The sequence below is a fragment of the Balaenoptera ricei genome, chromosome 1, assembly GCF_028023285.1.
Source record: "Balaenoptera ricei isolate mBalRic1 chromosome 1, mBalRic1.hap2, whole genome shotgun sequence".
Classification (NCBI taxonomy): domain Eukaryota; kingdom Metazoa; phylum Chordata; class Mammalia; order Artiodactyla; family Balaenopteridae; genus Balaenoptera; species Balaenoptera ricei.
This window is the reverse complement of record NC_082639.1, coordinates 31,942,000-31,962,578: the sequence shown is the minus strand read 5'-3', so window position 1 is coordinate 31,962,578 and position 20,579 is coordinate 31,942,000. Positions and strand designations below refer to the sequence as shown.

Genomic DNA, 20,579 nt, shown 5'->3' with positions numbered 1-20,579 from the left:
TATGTTCTCATGTAACTTTTCCTTTATAGATATAATACTGAATAAATCATATGTTCATTTTTGTGATTATTTGTGCAATGTCTGTCTCTTCCACTACACTGTAAGCTTCATGAGAGCAGGGACGTTTACCATTATGTTATTGGCACTAAGCACTGTGCCTGGCACATAGCAAGCCTTTATAAATACTTGAAGGAATGAAAAAAATGAGTTAGCTCTTACTGACCTTCAAGTCACTTTGGTTCTTCTGCAAAGCAGGGAGATCCTGCTGGGTGGCTCTACCTTGATGGCCAGCCAATGCTCTTTCTGCCTGTCCTACCCAGTTGCAAAGATCCTCCAGTTTCTGGTGACAGGTATTTTGTTGTTTCTGCAGGGTCTAATTAAAATGCAAAGGGGCCAAGAGACAATTAATGATTCTCATTTTATAAATACAAGATAACTCTCTGAAATGTAAAATAGGAAGGTTATATCTCAAGGATGGAAAAGTTGGTGGGAGACTAGAGGAGGAAAAGGCACAGAAATCATATTCAGAAAGCTCCCCTCAATTGGATCGTCTGTTAATCTTGGGCTATGGTCGGGATTGTAATCAGCGGTGATTTGGGGTGAGAACGCTCCCAGGTTTTGGTCTGGAAGCTCCTTTGCCAGACTGCTGTTATTATCCTTGGAAATGGAGAACACAGAGCCCAGATGCTTAAAATCCACAGATGATATTGGTGGTAATAATAAATTAGCGGTTCTGATCAATTCTACTGGAACTGGATGATACACTATATGTTAAGTCATAATATGGAAAATTAGAAGGACTAGACTAGGAGTAAAAATCAAGAAACTGGATAATTTATAAGCTAATTGAGTTTCTTAGTAATTGAGCTGATTTTATATAAATCAAATATCTCACAAATGCAGACACCCATTAAATGGAATGATTACATGCCAGGCATGAAGGGCTTGGCTATTCTGAGGAGAAGGGAACGGCCCAGAATAGCAACGGCCTCAGTCCTTCAGGTGTCTATACCATTACCCAAGAGAAAAGCCAGCCCAAGGGGAGGAGGGGAGTACACTTCTGTGCCTGATCCTTTCTCCAGACCTCTCAGTCGCATGACACTGAAGCACCTGATTGAGCAATTGAGCATGATGTGTTCTCCTGACCATCCTTCTAGAACCGTTTTCCACCAGTTTCTACCTTCTGATGGTGTTTTAGTCACCTGCACTTACAAACAGGTGCCCAAATTGGCCCTCTCTCCCCCTCTTTAGGACAAATAGAAGGGCTCTGGAAGAGAACTCCTAAGAGTTCTTCAGCTGTAAAACAGGATCTTCATGGGTTAGGATGGGTGCAGACTGAATCTGAAAAAAGCAAAGCAAACAAGTTAACACACAGACATACACATGCATTCAGGGCAAATATAGAGAGAAGCAGAGCATTTCTGACAATAACAAGGTTAATAAACATTGTGGAATTAATTACACGCTTAGAGAGAATGTTCACATGCAACTGTATCACCTTCTGCAGCTCAGGAGCCTATCCTGGATGTGGGCTGTGTCTTAAGGTGGCCCAGACCAATGCTATTTCGTTAATTATCCATAAGCTACACCAGGCTATATAAATTCCCAAGTGAGGACACTGCAAATTTCCAGATATGGAAGGTAACCTAACATATTTCATTAGTATTTTACTTCAAATTCAATACAGCTGAAACAACTAAGCAGTAATAAGGGACATAGAGACTTGACTTTAAGCCTTTAAGATCCTTTAAGCCTGACTCAAAAGCTCAATTCTACTTTGCACAATATTTAATAAAAGAGACCCTGAGACAGTTTTGCTGGTGACAAGGACAATTCTAGTATCATCTTGCTGAATTCCAACTTATTATTCAAACAGCAGAAATGGCATAAGCATCATTCTTGGTATTATAAGGTTATGATGTTACCATTAATGCAATTATGTTGAGTCCTGCAAGAAAAGGCTTGTGATAGAAGGTGGTGAGATGATTAGTTGCTTCCCCCCACCCCCCAAAATGTATCAAGAGTGCCTCTACACACAGTTTTCCAATAACTGAATAAGCACTGGGCACAACAGTGTAAAGAACGGTGCTAGAAAATAATAATTTCAAATGTGCTAAAAAATTAATATGATTCTGATAAACATCTTTTTGTCAGCTGTTTGAAGGTGGTCAAGGAATCTTACTGTTAATCATTTGAAAAGCCCCAGAATAAAACTGATTTCAGGACCATTCTTCTCAAGAGCTCAGAATACCTAAATGTTCCTAACAGTCCTCAAGAGAATGCTGAGGGAGAGAGTAGGAGAAATAAGGGCTAGGGATCAAAATTTTCATCTGAAAGTCAGAGACAATGAGACACAGTGACAGTAGAGTCTCACTAAAAAGAAAACACTTGCACATGCATACACATGTAAACACACATATTCTCTCTCACACACACACACACACACATAAAACCAAAAACACGGCAAGAAAAACAGCCAGAATAGCTGCCTCCTGGACCAGAACCAAACTGGCCTGAACCAATCAAAACTGGTAAACGCAGGCTCCTGGAATCATGACAAACGGAGTCTGGCCAGAAAACCCAAAGATAGAGGACATCCAGAGACCAACTGAGCCCAGCTTCTGGTTCAGCCTGACCTTAAGCCGGGCTGCCTGCTCCATCTGTTGAAGACGGCCCCGCAAGGCATCCACCTGGGCTGCGGTCCACGCCACATGGTCCTGGAAGGACCTCTGCAGTTCATTCAGAAGCCTTAGCATCTGTCGGTTCTGCTGAGGAGGCAAGTCCTGGGCGTGCTCAGAGATAAAGAACTGAATATCAAAGGCAAGTGCATCCAGCTGAGATTTCCTTTCAGCCATGGGCTGTTTCAAATCCTAAGGTAAGTGGGGAAAGGAAGAAAAAGAAAAAAGAAAAGAAACTTCTTATTCTCTATAGAAGCAGAAGCTGTTGGTTCTAATCAAAGAATCAACATGATCAAACAGAGGTTAATTTCTTGCATTTTTATAATTGACACTGATAATTTCTAGGGCCAAACCGAAGTCTCTCTCACTTCTGGCCTCTCCAAACCCCTCGCATATTACAGTTAGGTTTCCTTTACTAGCCCTTGATTTCTAAATGCACTAAGCTTTCAATTATTTATAATACCAGAATTACAGTACAGCTAATCCCAGGTGTCTGTGAAAAAATGTATTTTTTTAAGTTTTGGAAAGTATAACATGATTGGTCTGAGATATATCTGTCTAATTGTATTTCCTTAGATTCAAATACCTATTTGTATTTGTCTAGCCCTGAGTACCTGGTAGGCCAGAAGTGAGAAAATATTCAATTTATTTTTGGTTCACTGAAATTTGACTTTTAGAGTAAATAATGTTGCTTACATATTTTAAAACTGTAAAGGATTACAGTCAGACTTTCTTATATAATAGTTATATTGCTTCTTTAAAGCAGTAGAAAACTGCCTAAACACTAGAATTTATCTGTTTTCAGACAATTAAAAAGCATGCAATTTTCCCACAAACATTTAGTGATCATCAACTATGTTATACTGGATGCAATAAAGAACATAAAAACAAGTAAGATATCTACCCGTCTATCACTTTGAAATTGAGCGTAGTCAGCAATCTTGAAAAGCAGGCTGGGAGAAGGGCTTCTTGGATATTTATCACAAGACTATACTTCCTTCATGTGTGAACACATGGATTTGGGAAACTGTCACTAGGAAAATGAGGCTTAGGCTGTGGCTCTCTTTCTATAACAGAATTTGTGTAAGTTATAACTAGGCAAGGATCCCAATGCATGAGATGCTCTGTTTTCATATCTCGTACTGTATCTTAGAAATTTTTCTCACCCTTGCTTCTTTTAGTACTCTGCCCGTGAACAGATAAAGTATGCTACTCACTCCTCCAATGGTATATTTGGATAAAAGGCTATGAAAGAAGGCAGGCCAACTCTTGCAAGATAAAGAGGGACGAGGTTGCATACAAGGAAGCCTGACCACAGACAACATTTAGGTCTGTGTCTCCTAAGACTGGGGAAAATGAAGAGGATGGAATAGGATGGAACATCTCTAGTTCTGCTCTGACTTTAGAAAGAGTTTTAGGAGAGGAATATCTATAGCAGAGCGTGGATAAACCAATGTGAGTATTATCTGATATTACCTTAAGTATAACCAAAAGAAACAACAATGTTGAAGGTGGGGATGGGGGGAGAATCCTCGGCTCATATGTATCTCAGAATCTTTAACTTTCTCTCACTGACTTATAAAAAGAATCAAGTAACTTGGAGTTTAACAAGAAGAAAACCATCTCTCGAGATCAGAGGTCGGCAATCTACAGTCCCTGAGCCAAATCTGCCTGACACCTGTTTTTGTAAATAAAGTTTTATTGTAACATGTCCACAACCATTTGTTTATGTACTGTCTATGGCTGCTTTCATGTTTCAACAGCAGAGCTGAATGGCTGCCACAGAAACAGGTCACCTGCAAGGCCTAAAATATTTACTATCTAACCCTTTATAGAAAAAGTTTGCAAACCCATGCTCTAGATCACTGATCAAAGCTGGTGTGTGACAGGAAAACACAGGCAGAACACTCTATGACATAAATCACAGCAAGATCCTTTTTGACCCACCTCCTAGAGAAATGGAAATAAAAACAAAAATAAACAAATGGGACCTAATGAAACTTAAAAGCTTTTGCATAGCAAAGGAAACCATAAACAAGATGAAAAGACAACCCTCAGAATGGGAGAAAATATTTGCTAACAAAGCAACTGACAAAGGATTAATCTCCAAAATATACAGCTCATGCAGCTCAATATCAAAAAAACAAACAACCCAATCCAAAAATGGGCAGAAGACCTAACTAAATAGACATTTCTCCATGGAAGATATACAGATTGCCAACAAACACATGAAAGAATGCTCAACATTACTAATCATTAGAAAAACGCAAATCAAAACTATAGTGAGGTATCACCTCACACTAGTCAGAATGGCCATCATCAAAAATTCTACAAACAATAAATGCTGGCGAGGGTATGGAGAAAAGGGAACCCTCTTGCACTGTTGGTGGGAATGTAAATTGATACAGCCACTACGGAGAACAGTATGGAGGTTCCTTAAAAAACTAAAAATAGAACTACCATATGACCCAGCAATCCCACTACTGGGCATATACCCTGAGAAAACCATAATTCAAAAATAGTCATGTACCACAATGTTCATTGCAGCTCTATTTACAACAGCCAAGACACGGAAGCAACCTAAGTGTCCATCGACAGATGAATGGATAAAGAAGATATGGCACATATATACAATGGAATATTACTCAGCCATAAAAAGAAACAAAATTGAACTATTTGTAGTGAGGTGGATGGACCTAGAGACTGTCATACAGAGTGAAGTAAGTCAGAAAGAGAAAAACAAATACCGTATGCTAACACATATATATGGAATCTTAAAAAAACAAAAAAATGGTTCTGAAGAACCTAGGGGCAGGACAGGAATAAAGACGCAGACGTAGAGAATGGATTTGAGGACACGGGGAGGGGGAAGGGTAAGCTGAGATGAAGTGAGAGAGTGACATTGACATATATACACTACCAAATGTAAAACAGATAGCTAGTGGGAAGCAGCTGCATAGTACAGGGAGATCAGCTCAGTGCTTTGTGACCACCTAGAGGGGTCGGATAGGGAGGGTGAGAGGGAGACGCAAGAGGGAGGGGATATGGGGATATATGTATACGTGTAGCTGACCTCACTTTGTTATACAGCAGAAACTAACACAACAATGTAAAGCAATTATACTCCAATAAAGATGTTAAAAAAAAATAATAATAATAATTTAAAAAATACTGGTGTGTGTGCACCAAGGGGGGAAAGCAGGGGGTGGGGGTGGGATGAATTGGGAGATTGGGATTGACATATATACACTAATAAGTATAAAATAGATAACTAATAAGAACCTGCTGTATAAAAAAAATTAAATAAAATTCAAAAAATAAAAAGCAAAAAGAAAGAAAGTCTAGAATCATTAAAAAAAAAACAACTGGTGTGTGCGCATAGGATTAGATCTTGGGCAAAATAGAAAAAAGGGATACTAGATGCTCAGTTATAAAGAGAAGATTAAGTTGGATAACCATAGGCCATTCCACAGATTCTCAGTACAGCTGAAAGGAAAAATAATCATAATCACTGAAGAAGCTCCAGAGGTATGATAACCTAAAAAACTAAACGTAGCTGACTTTATTTCTCAAATGGAAAGTCAGACTTTCTAAGAAAGGCAAGTACAGATACCAGTTTGCCTAGCAGAGAAATAAAATTGATACAACTCAAAAGAACAAATAAAACATGCTTGAGAACTGGTGGACTGCTTACCTCATACTGCTGGAGATAGTGATTCAGGCTGTCGACGGTATCTGTTTCATTGACATGCTCCTTGCTGTTCAGAATAAGATGGGTATTGCCAACCCAGGCTCTCAGATCTTGAAGTCTGCCTTCTAGCTGTTCATACTGATTTAAAACTCTAGTCTAAGAAATAAATGGCAAATTAGATGATAAAACTCTCCAAGCCTACCCAGAGTTTGTGAGCCTTTGTGAATAAAAACAAGAAGCTACCTTTTTTACTTCTGCAGCATTCTGGAGGTGGAGTAGTCTGGAACCCCAGGTGTCACTCACAGAGCTGAGGGACTTTTGAAGATTCTTGGCATCTTTTTCTAGAGCCTTCAACAGTTGAGCCGGGACTTCCTGAGGCTGGCTGATGATAATCTGATTCACACATTCCAATTCCTGACTCACCACCGTGGACAGATCCTTTAGCTCCCTGTCTACTACCTGAGGGCATAAAGTGGAGTTACCTCCAAAATCAAGACTAGAAATCTTGCTGTCTAGGAATAAGCTGTGAACATATTTTTCTGTCACCTCAGGCCTACACAGGCTTTAGGGTTTATAAAATGTTTTTATAGACATTCACTAGTTTATTTGGTTCTCACAATAATTCTTGAAGTAGGCAGAGTAGATATTATTATCCTGGATTAACAGGAGAGGTTCCTCAGTGCTTAAAAATGTGAATTTGTTTTCCCCTGAGGTCGCCCAGCTGATAAGCAAGAGAGCCAAGACTTGGATTCAGGCTTTCTGACTCAGTGCAATGCTCCTTGCACTACAACTTGCTGCCTCTCCAAGAGTGTCATTATGCTTTACATAATGTTATGCAATATAAGTCAATCAAAGGACAAGTCTTCCACTCCAAAGTCCAAGGGAGCAGAACCAATGAACATAAAAATATCCCAAGCCAGCTTTCCCACTCAGCTACTCCTCAATAGTCTGCTCCTCAGTAGAGAAGCCAGAAACAAGCTGGGGAAGAGCTCGGTAGTTCTTCTGGGCATGATCCTCATTTCCCCTTCAGCCCCCCTGCCCAAGGCCATACTCTAGATACTGAGAGAACTGGTAAACCTCTACAATCTCTGTCCTCATCATGACTCCAATCCTGTGACAACTCTCAGCCTCCAGTTCCAGTCAAAGAGCTATTCCTCCTCCTGCTCAAGGCTGTCTAAGTCTATGCCTTTCCATGTCCTCAGGGACCTCATTCCACCAGTCAGCACTTCCTCTCTCCTCTAACTTCAAATTCTCCTTTTCTATTGGTTCCTTCTCCTCAGCCTAAAAATTCACTCAAAACATTCCTCTTTTAATCCATCTCCTCTAGCTAGTGTTCTACCTCTTTCCTTGCCTGCATTATCAAGCTTCTGGAAAGAATGACATATGTTAATTGTCCGTACCGTCCAACCTCCCGTTTATTCTCAGTGCAACCTAGTTTATATCCCATGACCGCACTGTAACTGTTCTTATCAAGGTCCCCAGCGACTCTCAGGCACTAAACCCCCTTTTAGTCCTCACTGTACTCAGTCTCCCTACTGTATTTAACACTGCCGACCACTCCTCCCTTGACTCTCTTCTGCTTTGGCTTCTGTGAGACTGGTACTCCCTGGTGTTCTTCACAGATCTCTAGTTACACTTTTCCAATCTATTTTTTGTCCATTAAATGGTAGTGTTTTTGAACACATTTTTCTTCCTGAATAGTCTTTATTTTCTCCACGCCGATGGGCCTGGAGGAAGTCTCTGGGAACCTACCTTGGCCTGACACAGCAGATCCTGTAGTTCTGCCAGGTTTAGCTCTAGAGGTTGAATTTGTTTGGTCTTCATTTCAATGTCTCGTAATAGAGACAGATAGGATACCAACTTCTCATCATGTTCTAGGCAGAGCTGCCGGTTAAATACATTCTGTGGAGCCAAAAAGAAAACTCACTCACATCTGACATACTCCTTTAAGTCTGCTTTTTAAGCAGGCAGGGTCTTAGAATAGAATAGAAATTTTTACTACACATTGGATGGAATGAAATAAAATATGTTATTTTGTCTAAATTGTCGCAAATCAATAGACAAAAAAGTGATTTTATTAAATTTCCTCAGGGAGCAGCAGCTCAAAATTATCAATCTATAAGCATCATTTTAGCAAAACTTCCAAAACCTATTCTGACTTCAGGTACCATAGCCTCAGTATTTTAAATTAGCTTCAACGTTACTGTCTAACTTAAAACCCTTGCAAATTTCAGAAAGACATTCAGAGCCACTGCCTAATTTTCCAACAACTATGTTACAAACAGATGATGATTAAGTTATATCTTAGAGAATCATCTAGTGCCCTGAAGTGTATTTATGTATACAATTATACATATGAAAGCTCAGTATCTTGTCAAGAGTCTTAGCATGAAATTAGCTATCACACACACACACAAACACACCACTGGGTAACTTACTTTGGTAGCTCTGAAGGGCTCCGGGTTCACACTCGTTCCCCCCGCTGCAGTCATGAAGGGGGTTTGTTCACTGCCAGGCTCTGACCTCTCTCTGAGCTTCTCCTGTGGTGTCTTCTCATCCATCTTCATTGTGGGGTATGATATTAGGGGTACCATCTCTTCTCCACTGGTCTCTGGAATAGGACTAATGGTGGCATCCTCTTGTCCTGTACTCTCTTTTCGAGATACATCTTTGGACAGTTTCTCTGGGAGAAGAGACACTGAAACTCTGGGAACTCCCTGAGTAACTATGCCTTCAAAAGACCCTGCTTCTGCACCTGTAACTATAGGGATTGACATTTTTAGAAATTTCTCCCCCGTTATTTCCTGAGGTGTTACTATTTTAGATTCAAGAATTCCGCAACGTTCACGATCACTTTTGCTGTCCTGAGGATGAAGGTCCTTTCTGTCTGAGAATTCCAAATAACTGACTTCTTTGGAGCCTACTCTAATTTCTTCCAATTTAACAGCACTTGTTGAGTCAAAAGGTACTTCTTGGTATGATTTTTCTTTACTTTCACTAGATGAGAAAGTCAGATCTTTGGTTTCCCTAATCTTAAAAGTAACACAAGAATCTTGATGATAATTGGTCTCCTGTCTGGTGGTTCCTTGGAAAGACTTGTCTGTTGTGAAAATCGGGGATGTGTCTGCAACTTGGGCTTCTCCAACTGGTTCCTGGTAGTACAGTCCTTCAGGTCGTGGGGTCAAAGAAGAGAGTATTTCACTCTGGGTCCCAACAGTAACTTCTCGAGATAAATTTTCTTCTGGTTTTAAAGTCAAGCAGCGGCTTAAATTTTTCACATCTCCTTCACTGACCTGATTAGAGTTGAAGAATGTTAAAGCATCTTGATTTCTTACAGAAATTCCTTTGGGTATCATTTGGGAAGAAGAATCTTCAGCTTCACCAACAACAGAAAATCCCAGCTCCCCATCAGTTTCTTTCCCTTTTTCACTTATAGTTATTTCCACAGGTTGACTCTCTATATTAGAGTCATGGTCATCTCTAATGGCAGTTTCCTGATTCAGCTTTGCTTCTGAAAGAACTGCTGGTTTGCATGTTTTGACACTTTCTTCTACAATCATCTCCCTCTTTCCTCTCTTACCTTTCTCCCTGGTTTTCACTGGTTTCTGCATAACCTGCTGACTAGGCAATTTGCCCGGAGTTTCACAATTTGATTCTTGTACTTCTGAAATAATTTCTCCTTGGTTTCCCCTTATTTCTTTAGAATCTAGACCTGATATAAACTGTTTCATTTGAGAAATAATTTCTGTCTGTGCCACTATTTTTTCTTGCTCTTCATTTGTATTTTTTTCCATGGTATTATAAGCCACCTCTTTGGGGTTAAAATCACAAATTTCTGAGTGAGGGTGTGTCACTGAACCTTGGCCCAATGATTTACCTTTACCATCACTAGAAATTATGATACTGAAAGATCCTTTAGCACCTCGAGAAGATCTCCTATCCTGACCCTTGCATTCCAATTCCTTTAATGACATTTCCCTGCTCTTTTTTGCCTGCTCCCCATTAGAAACTCTCACTTTAACCTTTTTCCGTGCAGATTGGTTTTCAATTTGAAATAATTTCTCACTTTCTCCTTTACCACAACTCATTTCAGCAGTCTGACTACAAGCAATTAACATTTCCTTTCTTAGAAATTCTTTCTTTAGTTCACATCCTTCAATTCCACCTTGCTTTTCACTCTGAGCCTGGTGATCACTGGACTCGAAGGTATCTACTTGGATTATAGTTGCCAGTTCAGGGCTAATAAGTCTTTTCTCAATAGCTTCCTTTAAAGTCACTCTCTGATCATTAAATATGTCAATAATTCCTCCATCTAACACCTGACGGGATGCAATAATTCGGACCATGCTTTCATCCACTAATTTCTGTTCCAAAGCTGACGCCAATGTCAATCTTTTCCCCGTGGCAGTGTCTATGATTCCTCCAGCATTTGCCTGAGCTTCCAGAACCTTCAGTGTAGCTGCAAAATCTACTTTTCCAAGCTTAATTGCTTGAGACAATGTAAGTACTTTGTCACTTGCTCCATCTTTAATGTCTGAGAAGGGAATTACTTCTAGATACCTCTGTCCAGATTCAATATCAATCTTACACTTTTTTACTAATTCTGCATAGGGAACAATTCTGTAATTCTCAGGATCTATAATCCCATTCATCATTCCTGAAGACAATATTTCTTTATTAGTTAAGAGTCCTTCTTTTTCAGCTTCTGCCAAGGTCAATCTCTGGCCAGAAATGAGATCTACAAAGCTTCCAGTCAAGGCCTGAATTTCTTGGATTTCTCTTTTCAAGTCCAGGGTAACAAGATCTAATTTTATGGCTTCAGACAGGGAAATAGTTTCCTTTGTTTCAGGATGAGAGAACTGATGGAGGCTTAAGTTCTCAACTTTTTTGAGTTGCTCGGCTAAATCTTCATCAATGATGCCACGTTTAAAGGCACTATCAACAGAAAGTCTCATCCCAGATATATGGTGAATGATACCTCCATCTACCACCTGCTTTGTCAACAACCGCATGGCCTCATCCCTCTCTAAAAGCCCTCTGTCAATGGACTGCACAACTGTTAAAGGGGCTTTGCTGTCAGGGTCCATAATTCCAGTTGTTTCCAATTGTAAGCTAATTAATCTCTCCCTGACTGCTTTTTCAGCATCTCTGCCTTTAGAAGCTTTCTCCAGATTTATAAGCTCTGTCTGGTCAGCACTGTCCACCAAGCCCAGATTTGAGGCCAAAGTTACTGAAACCTTTTTGCCTCGTTTCAGGTCAACAATTCCACCAGTCACCACCTGCCCCTCTAAAATTCTGGTGGCTGTTTGTGTGTCAAGAAGTCCAACGGCAACTGCTTCCTTCACAGAGCAGAGTGTGTGGGTACGAGGGTCTAAGACACCACTTATAGCTTTGTCTGCCATGAGGACATTGTGTAACAATTTCTCATCCATTAGACCTTCATCAATGACTTCTTCAGTTTTCAAAGACTCGCAGGTCTGAGAGTCAAAGAAGCCCCGAAACATGTTCAGCTTTCCCAAAAGTTTCACAGCAGTGTGACTAGGCACAAGGCCTCGGGCTATTGCTTCATTTAGTAAGAGCTTTTGACCTGTCTGTTCATGAAAGATACCGCCCTCTAGTAATTGTGCAGATAATATATTTAAGGTAGCTTCTTCAAGCAACTCTGAAGGATGACTGCATGACAGGGAAGTTTCACTGCCATTAGCTTCCTTGTCTGTCTTTTCTAACAACATCATACCACCACCTGCCATGTTGTGTCCTTCTGTACTTTGTTTATGGTCATCCCTACCCAAACAAGTCTTATTTAATGCTTTCTTTCTGCCCAGAGAATGAATAGTCTTATCCTTTTCAGACTTTAGTTCCGATTCTAAAACTAGAGTTTTCTCTACCTGAAATTGTGACTTTTTGCTTTGGGGTTTTATGAGAGGTCTTCCAGTTTCACCTAGAGTATATTCAATTTCAAGTGTGTTTGCTTGTTCCTTCTGACACATAAAGGAAGTCTCTCTGAGAGTCTGCCATTCTTCCTTTGGTGGTTCAACAGGAAAAGGATCTTTGTCCTCCACCAAAGTCACATCTTCTGCTTCCTCAGGAGGTACCGTAAGGAGAAATCCTTTGTTGACATTTTCTCTGGTAGATACTTCTATTTGGTCTTCCTTTTCGGTATCTAACAATTGCCTTTTAAACTCTGACTTGACTTTATCTATGACCTTCAAAGTATCAACATTTGGATTTCCCACTTTTTGTTGCCCTACAAACAGGTCCCTTTTGGGGTTCTCTTCTGGTTCTACAATGGTCTTTTTGCCTTTTGCTTCAGTGCAATTTGCCTCATCAGGATCTTCTTTGCTCCGAGAAGAAAACTGGAACTCACGTGGCCTCACAGTCAGCCCATCACAGAAAGTTTCTGTGATTTTCACGTTCACCGATTCTTGTAATTTCTCAGGAGCTTCTAGTCTCTGATGCCCGCTTCCAAACACTTCTGGAGGACCTGCTTGATCACCTCTTGCTGTTAGTGCCTCTATCAGCTCACTGTCCAACAGGAGCAGCCTCTGTCCATCCCGCACATTAATATAGCTGTGAGTCATCACATGAAACAGCAGCTTCTCGTTATGGCTTGCGATGCCCTCAGTTTGGCCCTTGCCGCACAGCACACCTGCCGCTCCAGGATTCGCGTTCAATTTGCTTCGCTCTGAAGAGTCTGCTAATTGCATGTGGGGCATCACATCGGGGATACAAATTGACTTCAAGTTACTGGCAAGATCTTTGTCTAACATACCATTTTCTATTGCTTTTTTCCAGGACCAAATCTCTGTGGTTGCTGGTAGAAATAGGGCTTTAATATGCTGTCGGCCACTAAGGATTTTATGAGCTAGGTCAGTAGACACAATACCTTGTTCCAGGGCATCTGTAATTGGGAGAATCTCTCCAGACTCGGGCCATAGCAACCCCATGAATGACCAAAGGGACTCCAGAATCACAAGTGCAATCTTAGCAGCTATTAGATCGTTGCTCACTGCTTCATCTACTGTCAGCCTACGCCCAGTGACAGTGTCTATGATGCCTCCTGTCTGAAGCTGCCTTATGAGAAGAGCACAGGCCATATCTTGGTCAATCAAATTATGTCTCACAGCCTCTCCCACTGTAAGTCTGTGTCCTGTTCTTGGATCTACTATGCCTCCAGCAAAAAGCTGAGCTTCCAGCACCCGGACAGTGACCTGCCTATCTATTAGCCCTTCCTGAACTGCACGGAAAATGCTAACCTTCCGGCCTGATTTCAAGCTCACCATTCCCCCTGCCAATTGCTTGACAGGCAGCAATTTCAACCCTGATTCCTGGTAGACAATACATCTCCGCATCAGATCCAGTAAACCGATTTTCTCAGCTGTGTTTGGGTCTATCAAGTTCTTGGATGATCTCAGGTGAGACTCTAACACTGAGTAAAGCCAGGCAGAAATGAGGCCTTGGTGAAAAGCCTCCTCTAGGCTAATACAGTTCTCATCAGGGGGGAGACTGAAACCTCCAGTTGCCAGGTGAGCTTCTAAGATTTTCAGTCCAACTTTCTCATTGATTATTTTCTTTTCAATTGCTTCCACCACTGAAGGAGGGCCTTTGTTCTCAGTAAGCCTGCTGATTAAGGACAGGGCATCCTCTAGCTCCTGGAGCTGCTGGTACATCTGGGGATTAATGAGGTTTCTGGCTAGGCCTTCCTCCAAAGACAGCTTTTCACTGGTCTCAGGGGCAATGAGGCCAGACATGATAACCTGGGATTCCAGGAGCACAAGGCCTGTGTCTTGGTCAATGAGGCCCTTTTGCATGGCTCTGAAGATGGGAAATATCTCCACTGTGCCTAGGTCAATCACCCCAGCAACTGCTCTGCAGCCCTACAAGAGAAAATGAAAAAGAACACTGAATCAGAGAAGCACAAATGTTGGAAAGAGTCATTCAAAGAACTACAGTATATCAAATTCTGACCACAAGAAAAACCCAGCCTGGATGAGCCCCAGCCTGTAGGAAACATTCTGAAGCCTGGCAGTGTTAATGCTAAAAAAGAATTTTTCTAAACTACAGAATGTTTAACATGGCCAGAAGTTCACAGATTACTCAAGGGATGGTAGCATTAAGCATATCTGAGTGACAAGCTCTACAAAGTAGCAAGCAGTGAAAGTGAGGGGACAGCTATTTATAAGACTAAATCACCACAAAAGCTCCTACAGACACATACCAGCTCCCCCAAAGTGAGAATTCAACCCCACACAACAACTTCTCAGTGTTGCAATCCACGCAGAAGACTCTTGAAGTAGGACCTCCCTGCCGATGAGTTCAGCGCGATGGGTCCACAGGATTCGAAGAGAGACTTAAGCAGCCCAGCAACAGCTGTGCGGCTCAGTAAATGGCCCTGTGTATATTACTCAGGCAGCTGTTTAGCAACTGGAGCGGTCATACTCTTGGTGGCCAGTGCTAGCGTGTCCCATGGCAATGGCTCTGAGTTAAATTAGCTCTAGGAATTGGAAGTAGCAAGTCAAGGAGGGAGCAGACTAGGGACTCTTGACTCTGGAACCACTAATAACTTTTCTTCTAGTCCAGGCTAGAATGGGTAGTACAATCATCATGATGACAGCTACTACTTGTTGGGCACTTAATATATTTATTAAGCACTGACAACCTCACAACAATCCTATGAAAGCAATTATTTTAATTTTTAGTTTGCAGATAAGAAAATGAGGTACAGAGAGATAAGGTAACTTGTCCAAGGTCACAAAATGAATGAGTTCCAGAATCAAACCAAGATCTTACTCTAAATCTCAAGCTATTATACTGCCTCCCCAGTCAGATCCAGAAGAGCAGGAAGGATAAGTACAGTAGAGCTGCATCTTACACAGGAGTTAGGTACTAAGGACAGAGAATAAGGCAAGCCTTACACACTGTCAAAATTACCCTCACAAAAAAGCGTGAAAACAGCTTCTGAAGAATTCCTATTTTGAAGCCTTTCATCGCAATATGATGTTATTCAGAAATTAAGTCATTCCAGTGTTTTACCACTTAGAACACTTCATCACTTTTATTAATCTCCAACTTTCCACTTCTTCTTGTTAGTGTGCATTATCTTCGTCTTCTATACATGCTTTTATCTATCCCTCTTTAGTCAGTGTAACTTTTTGATCCTTATTTAACTCAACTTATTCATGGAGGATCTTATTGAAGTAACTGCCAATCACTTCCTTGCCTCCTATATAATGCATTTCATTTCTGTCTCAGTGAGAAGTAAGCTCCATAACAGCAGGTACTTTGCCCAGTGGATGTCCAGGACTCGTACCAGCAGTTAAAGAAACATTTGATGAATAAATGAATAAACTGATAAATAGTAAGGAAATCCTTAAAATCATTAACCTATTTCCCCCAGATTTTAAAAACATGCCCTGAGGACGTCAAGCTTGATTAGTTGCACACTATCGGAGACGCAGAACAGACAGCAAATGAGGAAGCAGATCTGGGTCGCATCTTCATCTCACTGTATTTGTTCAAATAATGGAATAACTGAGAATTCTCCACACTACTTAAAATATTATGTGTTATTCTTCATCTTCCCTCTGTTTTCTGACCCACAATGTAGAGTTTAACTTGTATAAGGTAAACGTATGCTATGTGAATCTACAAGTTATCTAGTCTTTATAGATTGAAGGAAAAATCCCACTGGCATGTGACTCTCTGAAATATATGAAAAATTTCTTTTACAAAATCCACGTAAAGACTATTCAGAGGCAGACAATATGACAAAGGAAAAGATTCTTTGGGGAAACCTCTAATTTCTTCCATGAGTTCACAGAGTCTCAGAAATGCTGGTATTGAAAAAAGGCCTGGAGTCCAGCCAAAGAGAAAAGACTGTTCTTTCTAACACCCTCGTAATTGGAGGAGAGGCAGGAATCACTGTATCGGGAAATAATCCAGAGAAATTCATTTCGGCCCCACCAAACATGGGCATTCTGACCTCAACAAGCAGAAAAAGACAGAGGGAGAAGACGAAAGAAAACATAAAAGGCTTCTACTTACCAGGGTTGCAGGGTGTGCCTTGGGCAGATAAGAGAGAGAGCCTTATGGGGCAGCTCAGCCGTATCGCACACACAGTGTAAGCTTGGTGTTAGCGTCCAGCATGCGACTGTTTGTTTTTTTGCAAAAAAGAACCCCAAACAGGTCGTCCTCTTTTCCCTTTGTGCATTTGTGCTTAAACTCCAAAGGGTTAGTGAAACTTGTAAGCAAGGATGTCAGTTAATCAGAACAGTACTTCACATGAAACACACAAACGGTAACAGGGGACACATCATGCTCAATGGAGTGGTGCTCAGCAGCTTGACTTTCTTTCTTTCCTTCTCCCCTTTTTTCACCTTTCAAAATGAGAACTGAATGTTCTCAGCAAGCAATTGTTAAAACTCTTCACGTACTCCCGTATATGGTGAAGCAATGAGCCATTAGAAGTGGGCTACCTCACACAGAGCATGTTAAACCAGCACGTTCTTTTCGGAAATCTGCTCTCAAATAAATCATAGCTGGTTCTGCACTGTGGTCTTTACAACTCTAGCCCCTGCTGCACAAATTTCATGACCAGAGTCAAAGCATGTTTTGTATGAATATCATTTTGAGCAATATCTAGACCAAATCTGATTGCCACAAGAGCTTCAATTCTGGCCTGCCCCCACGGAATTTGGCCATTGCTTCACAACATAGGAAATAAGCAGGCAAACACACATATATATCCCAGAGACACATGTATATAATATGGTAAGTTTACATATACACACAAGTATCCAGGAAGAACTTAGGACAACCAGCAGGAACTTAACAACTTCCATATGGTCCAGGAAATGAACATGAGAGGGAACTGGTAAAGATGTCACATGATGGGGCGACTATGGGTAAGGGGAACCAGTGTCTCAGTCAGTGCAGCTAATCCACCAGTTTCTTCTGGAAATTAACATTTCTCATTTATTTAGTAGACAGGGAAAAAAGTATGGGGGGAAGAGGTTCACAGCCTTTACTTCCCAATATTCAGAACTCTTGGCTATCAACTTTTGAGTTGACAATGCCACAGAGTAACCTTATTGCCTTCTGATCAGATATAATATAGCATTTAGGTTCTCCTTGACTGTGGTCTGCCACAAAATGGAAGATCACACAACAGTGAACCAGGTCTAACGGGTTAGCCGTTAAGCACCTTCTAGTGATTTTTGACTGACCAACACATCGTGGAACCCCAGTAAAGAAACACGAGACAAATGGCTGCTACAGTGAGGTTAAAAATCAAGTCACACTGGTCATGGAAAGCTAGTGATCATGACTCCCAATCAGCAAAGCTGCCGTCATACCGTTCAGAAGATACCCTTCCAACATTTGGAGAGAAAACTAAAAGTACCTTTTGTTCTGTCTGCTGGGCCAGCTGGCTCTGAAGCTGCTGCAGCTGGTTTGCTGAACCATCACAAAGGTCATGGTAAGCCTTATTCAGGGCATTCAATTGCTCAGATATCTGTTCCTTCTCTTTTTCTGAGAGCCTGGAAGATGAAGCACGAAAGCTCTTTTAGAGAAAAACCTTTCCCCAAACTCTCCTCTGTTGCCTCAAAATGACTTCTCCACCGTGGATAGTATTCTTCTTCATCACTGTTCATGATGGGTCATCTGGTCACTCTTCCGTACTCAGTGAACACTTAGGCATCTAGCTCACAGTTTTCCTGTCTATCTCCAACCAAGCCATGATTCTTGGTTATGTCAATGCTCATGTCACCAATTATCTAACACCCGATGCTTGTAGTCCTGCGACCTTCTCAATCCAAATGCGCTCCACGCCACTTCAGCCCCACCCGCACATGGTAAACTTGGCTGCTACCATCATCTAAAATTATTCCACTTCTGAAATTTTATTTTATTTTTTTAAGGATTTATGCCAGGAATTTATTTACAAACATATCTAGGATGCTGAGGTTCAAGAGTTTGATCCTTTTTCCAAAGAGACCGCACATCTTAAAATGCTCCTCTTCGTATCTGTCTCATGGATTATTTTTTAAGCAGTTGGTGTCTTATTATATAGAAAGGTGCAGCAAAAGTCAGAACCAAAGTACAAAGTCATCGTAGCTAGTGACCGCCATTTGTTTTCCACTGAAAATGGTAAATTCTTCCCTGGACCCTCCTCATAGTGGCTCCTATGGATCACAGAGGTTGTGAACCTCTGGGTGCTTTGTCCCAACATAGCGCTGTCAGAAGCCCTGCGACAGGCGCAGAAACTGAAGGCGGAAGAAATGGCGGCACCACACCAAGCACTCCTTTCCTCAAGACCTTGTTCCCCTGTGTGCAAGGACCGTCCACTTCTGAAATTTTAAACTTCAAGAATCTACTATCGGATTGTAACTCCTGATTATAATCCTACCTGGCTAGTTTTCCTTCTTTACTCCTACACCTCTTCTCTTTTAAAAACAAAATATCTTAAAGAGACAAAAGAGAAGAATAAAATATACTCTCATTTACTCATTACCCAACTATCCAACTTTACCAAATTTTATTGTAGTATTTTACCAAATTTTCTTCAGATCCTTCTCTTAGACATAACACATTACTGATAAAGTCCCATGTGTATCTGTCACCAACCCTGCTCCTATCCCTCGCTCCCCAGAAGTTATCACTATCTTCAATTCCTTTTCTCATTCTACATTGTGTTTTTGAGACTGAATCCTGTGATTCATCTTACAAGTATCCATCAGCTTACTGAGATTTCCCAAACCTTCCTTGACTCCTCCATCTCTCTTAATCCATCAGTCCTCTCCATTACCTTCAGTTTCTTCTCTTTGGAGTCCAGACCCACAGGCCACCATCTCAATTACTCCCTATTATCTTTGCACTCTCTCCTCACTATCAAGACTCCAGTCCCAGATCAACCAAACCCCTGGACTTCTCTGTTCCCACATGCAGCCTAAGTCTATCTAGTGGGGGGATTCCAAAACCATGTATCAACAGAAGAGGTCTTCCTGGTTTCTAACCTCTACTGGACTTCCGTGCTTCCTGACAATCCTCTTGGAGGCTCCCACTCTAACTTGCAGCAAATAACCTCTCTCCCTATTTCAAAGAGAAAATACAGACCACTGGGCACTAATTCTCTCACTTTCTAACTTCACTTCTGGCATATTTATCTGTATTCATACCTTTCCTAATCTCCTTTTCCTCAGACCTCAGAGGAAAAGGTGTCTCAACTCCTGTTTAAGGTTGTACTTTCTACCCATGGATAAATTTTATCCTCTCCTACATCCTTTGCAACCCCTCTCCTATGACTTCAATTTCTCTCTCCCTTTCGGTCCTTGAGACTCAGTCCATAAACACTGTTAAGTCTCCATGATCTTTTAACAAAACAAAACCTCTTCTTGATCATAAATTCTGCTCTAAGTATTTGCTGTATTATTTCTCTCCTTTCCCATGGCCAAGCTCCCTGGAAGAGTAGTCTCATTTCATTATCACTACCTTCCATGCCTCACGTGCTCCCCATTACTCTAAATCAGACATCATCCCCCAGCTTTTCACCAGAGTCACCAAAAGCTTCCAACTCGCCAAATTTAATAGCCATGTCTCAGTCTTAACTTTTCTTGACTTTTGACCACTCCCTTCTTTTTGGAGCTCTGTTCTCTCTTAGGTTCTAAGGTATCACTCATAATTTCCTCTTACTTCTCTAAGGCTTCCTTTATAGGCCGAGAAGCCCTTGAACCCTTGTAAGCTAATCCAGTCATGGTTTCTTCTATGCTAACGACTCAAATCTCTGTCACTTCAAACGTCTCTCATTAATTCTAAATTTACACATAAAGCTGCCCACTGGACAACTTTAGTGGAACTACATAAGGCATAAATAATGTATCAGGTACTTCCAAATACATACTGGAAGTTTACCCTCTGATGTCCTGTGGGATCTTCACATTCATAATGTCTGAAACTATAGCTGCCTCCTTCGTCCTCAACCCATACTTTCTCCTGTATTCTCTGTCTTGGTTATTAGTAGCATCACCAAATACCCAGTGGCCTAAGCCAGAAACCTGGGAGTTATATCTGATAATTTTCATTGGTCACCAAACCCTGTAAGTTCATTATCCATACTATCTTTTGAATCTTTGTCCCCTCTCCATCTCTCATCGTTTCTTGCCTATATTATCAGAACAGCCTCTTAACTGGTCTCTCAGGCCTCTACTCTTGCC

General features: G+C 41.1%; 1 protein-coding gene and 1 pseudogene across 14 annotated transcripts in view; both read right to left on the bottom strand.

The window, feature by feature from the left end:
• MACF1 (microtubule actin crosslinking factor 1) overlaps nt 1-20,579 on the bottom strand; it is a 333,257-nt gene that overhangs the window by 116,421 nt on the left and 196,257 nt on the right. For 11 of the 14 annotated variants that reach the window (XM_059919504.1, XM_059919530.1, XM_059919491.1 and 8 more), the window contains exons 35-41: nt 17,771-17,906; nt 8,808-14,246; nt 8,122-8,271; nt 6,613-6,828; nt 6,373-6,525; nt 2,637-2,870; nt 224-373 (exon numbers count right to left, since the gene is read on the bottom strand). In XM_059919504.1, coding sequence (XP_059775487.1) covers nt 224-373; nt 2,637-2,870; nt 6,373-6,525; nt 6,613-6,828; nt 8,122-8,271; nt 8,808-14,246; nt 17,771-17,906 — 6,478 coding nt within the window. The remainder of the gene's footprint in view (nt 1-223; nt 374-2,636; nt 2,871-6,372; nt 6,526-6,612; nt 6,829-8,121; nt 8,272-8,807; nt 14,247-17,770; nt 17,907-20,579) is intronic. The other 3 variants (XM_059919536.1, XM_059919544.1, XM_059919552.1) reach the window with 1 other exon arrangement.
• Nucleotides 18,339-18,598, bottom strand: LOC132363866 (cytochrome c oxidase subunit 7C, mitochondrial-like; annotated as a pseudogene).